Source organism: Elephantulus edwardii, unplaced genomic scaffold (genome assembly GCF_000299155.1).
Source record: "Elephantulus edwardii isolate Elephantulus edwardi_28Jun2011 unplaced genomic scaffold, EleEdw1.0 scaffold00004, whole genome shotgun sequence".
Lineage (NCBI taxonomy): Eukaryota > Metazoa > Chordata > Mammalia > Macroscelidea > Macroscelididae > Elephantulus > Elephantulus edwardii.
In genome coordinates this window covers 38,699,698-38,705,347 of record NW_006399754.1, presented here as the reverse complement: position 1 = coordinate 38,705,347, position 5,650 = coordinate 38,699,698, and the positions used below count along the sequence as shown (strand labels likewise).

General features: G+C 52.8%; 1 protein-coding gene across 1 annotated transcript in view; it reads right to left on the bottom strand.

Moving 5' to 3' along the window:
* The window catches only part of NBEA (neurobeachin), a 924,058-nt gene that overhangs the window by 1,993 nt on the left and 916,415 nt on the right, over positions 1–5,650 (bottom strand). Inside the window, exons 59-60 of the mRNA XM_006879639.1 lie at positions 3,227–3,423; positions 780–931 (exon numbers count right to left, since the gene is read on the bottom strand). Coding sequence (XP_006879701.1) covers positions 780–931; positions 3,227–3,423 — 349 coding nt within the window. The remainder of the gene's footprint in view (positions 1–779; positions 932–3,226; positions 3,424–5,650) is intronic.

The window sequence follows — 5,650 nt, the reverse complement described above, 5'->3', positions numbered from 1 at the left end:
TGTGGACGTGTGTGAGGGTGGGTGGTGTGTGTGGGTGTGTTACACGTGGTATGTGAGGGTGGGTGGTGTATGTGGGTGTTACATGTGCTGTGGACGTGGTGTGTGACGGTGGGTGGTGTGTGTGGGTGTTACACGTGCTGTGGGCGTGGTGTGTGAGGGCTTGCTGGCATGTGGGTGTGGTTGCCCAGAAGGCCCTGGCCCCCAGAAGACTTGGATGAAACCTGAGATGAGGTGGGATCTGGGCTTGCAGAAGCCACTGTGATGAGGTTGTGTCTTCACCCTGGTGTTGAAGAGGCCCGCTGCACAGTAGCATTCTGCCCTGGAGGGTCTGAGGCTGCCAATCTGCACAGAAGTCCCCTGCCTCTTCTATTCTCCTTGAAGCTCCAGTCTGAATTTCTCACTCTGGTTCCAGATGACTGACCCACGGAACCACCAAAGCTCCTCCACTGTGTTTCTACGTCAACCCTCTGCTCCATCCTGTGCGTTCTGACGGGTCAGGCCTGTCGGTGGAGCACAAGTCCCCTGGGGGAGTCCCCAGCTGAGCAGCCTGGGCCGTATACTCTCGCCACTCTCTCCCTCGGAGCACTGGGCAGGCTTGACGTTTCCACCCTTGGTTTGGCAGTGAGATGTCTCAAGTCTATGCTCTGCTCTGTCTGAGGCATTGAGGCTGCACATTCCTCAGCTGTTTGTCCTCGGCCCTCCCATTTCTCAGTTTACCCTGTGTGTCCCACCCTCCCCCTCGTGCCATGGCTCAGAGGCAGCTCCTCCCCACATCTCACCTCTGGTCATGGGACAGGTCCATGGCTCTGATCCCGGCATCACAGCCAGGGTAGATGTAGAGTTGCTTGAAGTCACAGGCCTGCCAGACCTCCACCACACCATTGTCCCCTCCCGTCACCAGGTTCTGCCCGTCGCTGCTCAGGAGAATGGCCTTCAGGAGAGAGAAGAGAGGACCATGTTTCTCAGAGGGTCCCTGCCACACGTGTGTCTCTGACTGTGCTCTCACCACCTGTCCACATCTCCATGGTGAACCAACCACAGTGCAATGCAGGCTTCACTGAGCACAGAAACACAATGTCTCAACAAAATCAAATTATGTTACAATGTCATTGGAGTCCCAAGGAGGGCAGGGCCCATCTGGACGAGGAGTACTTTGGGAATTCAGGAAAATGAACAAAGCTTATTGCAAACGACTTTTAAAAGAGGTGTGACACTATGGTCTCTCCGTGTCTGGAACAAAGAAGACAGACGGGAAGGGAAGGTAGGCTGAAACACTCAGTCCATAGGAACCCACAGGAACGGGCCCCACAAACCCAGGCTCCACACACCACCACTGACCATCAACAGGAGGCACATGAAAAAGGCCAGGATTACTGTCCAAGAGAGGCTGGTGAGGCCCCTTAGCTGTCCTTCGATCTGTAAACCAAACTCACCTCTGTGCTCAACTTTCAGCAAAACAACAGAGGGACCTACATGGTCCCAGTGACACCAGGGAGGTGCTTACTCCTTAGAAAAACTGGCCACTCAGGCCAGAAGAGCAGCAGCTGCCCAGGGATAAACCCAGAAGGCAGGAAGGGGCAGTGTAGAGGATGAAGGGAAATGAGAGTCACAGGGAGGGATGCAGCAGGGTGATTCGTGGATACTGTAATCAATGCTATAAAATGCAATGCGTATGTACAGACAATAGGTCTGTTTTCTGGCCTTTAATTCCTAATCTCTCACGCACCTGATGGACCAGCTCCTGTAGTTCAGAGGCACACGTGTTGGCTGCACACAGCTCATTTTATCCCAGCTTCTACAGCTAAAGTTCTCAGGCCATGAAGGAGGCTTAAGGGTGCTGGGCGAAACGATGGATATAATGTCCTTAGCGGTCCAGCCCCTACGCACATAGCAGCTCTCACCTCTGACGTGGTAATTACCCTCTGGGGTGATCACTGGAGAGGACGTGAACTTTAAGTTCATTCAGTGTCAGTCTTCAGCATTTCTCGGTCTCCTGTGCATTTTACTGTGGTAAATCAGTATGTCTGCAAACGCCTGACGTGCCCATGCCTTCCCTTACAGTTCAGGAATGCTAACCATCTGACATGTGCCCCCACAGTGTCCTTCCTAGTGGCCTTGGAAGTCCAGCGCAGCTGTCCCCTGAACACTGCTACCCCCACCCCCCGGCCCCTGAGTCCACTTTACTCATTTGGCTTCGAAGGCTGTAAATCTTTATGGATGGCAGAGTGGCCCATGGCTTTACGCTGCTGTCTTGGTTAGTGCCACCAGCGCTGCCGCTGCCCCTCGTCCCTGGTGGACCCTGTCCCTACACATCTCTAGATCTTATTCACTGGAGACTCTCATCTCATTTTTCCTGGTAGTGCAGTGATTCAGGTGTCGATTGCTAGCTGGCTGTTTAAGCCCACCTGTCGCTCCTTGGGAGAAAGACGAGCCGCCTCCTCTGAGGATTCAGAGCCTTGGTGACCCGCGGGAAGGAAATCTGAGGGAGAACCTTGGACATCTTGGCTGTGGGGTGACGTGTCCTTGAGGTCACTGTGGTGGCATCGGGATGGTACTGCCCCTCCTGAGTCACCAAGACTTCATCATGCGTGAACATGGATGGGACACACAGTACTTGGCATGCTAGGCTTCTCTCTGGACCCTGGAGGGACTCTAGGGGGAGTCTCTTAAGGGAAAACAGATCCCTCGGGAGCAAAGACCTGTCATAGAGTCAGTTCTGACGGGCAGTGACCCCGTGAGTTTCCGAGGCTGTGAGGGTAAGGGGAGTGGAGTGGCTGGTGGCTTCCAGTGACACTCTGCTTTCACTCAGCATCCTGCCCGGCTCGTCCCCAGGGCTCCTCTCCCTGCAAAACTGTCACCTCTCCTGGGGTCAGCTCCCCAGAGTTCCTCTCCACATATGAGGGGCATCTCCCTGCTTGAGCCTGATGCGGGGTGCAGGCTCCCCTGTGTGGGGCCCTGGTGACAATGTTGGGGTGCAGGCTCCCCCGTGTGGGGCCCTGGTGACAATGTTGGGGTGCAGGCTCCCCCGTGTGGGGCCCTGGTGACAATGTTGGGGTGCAGGCTGCCCCGTGTGGGTCCCTGGTGACAATGTGGGGTGCAGGCCCCGTGTGGGGCTCTGATGACAATGTTGGGGTGCAGGCTCCCCCGTGTAGGTCCCTGGTGGCAATGTGGGGGTGCCGGCAAATCCGTGTGGGTCCCTGGTGACAATGTGGAGGCACAGGCTTACCCGTGTGGAGTCATTGATCTCCATCTGGGCCAGAAGCTTGCCATTGATGCTGAAGTTGCTGAAGCGTCCACGTTCGTAGTAGATGATGCAGTGGCCCTCGCTGGACACAGAGATCAGGCGTGGGAATAGGCAGTTCTCCGGTCCTTCGAGGGCTCGTAACAAGTCCCCAGTGATGGTGTGGACCAGGCAGGGGCCTTCTGTGGGGGGATGGTGGACAGAGTCAGAGAGTGGGGAGATGCTACACACCAAAGTCACTAACCTGCAGTCTGTGTCACCAGGCTCACTGCAGGGGATGCGAGCCAGAGAGCTGACTTGTCAGAATGCTGACATCCAGCTTCCACACAGCACACACACACACACGCACGCACATACCCCCCTCAATGCCTTGTCCAGGTCATTACATCATAACCTCCCTCTTCAGGCAATATCCATCAAGACAGGCACAGTTCACAGGCCTGCTATTCCCACACACTCTCTCTTCATTTTAAAAAAAAATTACTGAGACATTTGGAAGAATTACCACTTATGAAGAGTGGTCCTCTTTCTCTAGAAGCATCCAATGTCTTACCACTACACCACAAAAATACACACGTGACCCACAAACAGCACTCTGGAGCCAGCAGAGAAGGATGTCAAGTGGCTGCTTGGGTGGTTTGCAACTAATACCCTTAAAAACTCTAAAGAAAATATAATAAGAACATTTACATGGCAAGATATACACTACAGAGCCTCTTTTCAGCTTTGACAGAATTTCAGAGGATGGCGAGAACACACATGCAGTGTGGGATGGGTTTATTTTGTCTGTGTTATCTTTTTTCCCCTGCAGAATTGTTGACAAGACTAAAAATTACCAGTAAAAAATTAGGTTAAATTATTTAAAGCTTATTTTAAATAAAAGTAATTTAAAAATCCTATTTCAAATAATAGGTTAATGTGGTTTTAATATGATACAGTCAAACAGAAAGAAGACACATGGCCTTTAAGACAAGGAAAATAATATTATATAGCTTTATCTAACTTTTTTCCTGATCATTATTATCAAGGTATCAGGATCTGGTGGCTTGGTGGTAAGGAGTCACGCTGCCAAGTCAAAGGACCACAGGTCAAATCCCCCATCTCCTCCACAGGAGGAGGGTAAGACAATCTCCTCCACGGTGACAGCCTGCCAGTGAAAACTCCCTGGAGGCCCAGCACCTTGATGGTATGTCACGGCCACAACATTTTAGAAGTAATAGAAAAATGTAAAAAACCAAAAATCACCTCTAAAATTAATGATTTTACAGAAAAGTAAGCTTTTTTTCTCATATGCTTTTTTCTTTTGTTGTGTTAGTTTTGCTGGAGAAACAATACTATTTATTTTCTGGTTTTAGGTTTTGTTTCCTCTTTTCCCAGTTACAGACCTCTGAAGACCTCATGTGCTCACCCCTGATAATCTAATCCTAGGCACCAAGGTCAAGCCCTAGTCCCTGGCGGTGGCCACGTCCTGCTCTGACCTGCGGCAGAAGGAGCAGACTCATGGTGCTGGTCACTACCACCGCCGAGTCAAAACCCCTCACAGGTCCTGCACGTGAATCACTCTGAATGCACTGCCCTTGGGTCAGTTCAGACTGGAGACCCTGTGGACAAAGCGGAACCACCACAGGGACCCCTTCAAGGGAGCACCGTGTCACCTCACCTGCACTTGCTATATGAGGAGATCTGCCAACCTTGAAGCCCTCCTGCACCACCAGCTGCCTTCCTGCTGGTCACCCTGCTACCACTGGGCTCCTCTTGTACAGATGTGGTCACTGATGTCTGTCTGGCTGCTGGGCGGTTCTCATTCACTGTGTCAGAACCGCCCAGCAGTTTTCAGGGCACACTCTCTATGGGAGCCGTCTTTAAGGTCCTCCCCCCAAATCCACTGATGGTCTTATGATCAGCTTAGGACCAAGATCTGGAGCCACGTGTCTGGACACTCCCCAAGCTGTGCTCCAACCACCAACAGGAGCAGTCCTGGGGAGGATGGGCACTGGAGGTGAAGACCTCATCAGGAGTGCCCAGGGAGCAGCCCCAACCTGCACCCCCAGCCCCCGCCTACACATGAGGATTTACTGCAGACCCCATCCCCGCCCCCAATTGTGAGCACTTACTGCGCTCCCTGGCCCCCTCCCTGCATCAGGGTGTTTAACTGACCCCTCCCTGCATCATGGGTGTTCACTGACCCCCTCCCTGCATCATGGGTGTTTACTGACCCCCCTCCCTGCATCATGGGTGTTTACTGTGCCCTGTACTCTCCCTGCATCAAGGGTGTTTACTGACCCCCTCCCTGCATCAAGGGTGTTTACTGACACCCTCCCTGCATCATGGGTGTTCACTGACCCCCTCCCTGCATCAAGGGTGTTCACTGACCCCCTCCCTGCATCATGGGTGTTCACTGACCCCCTC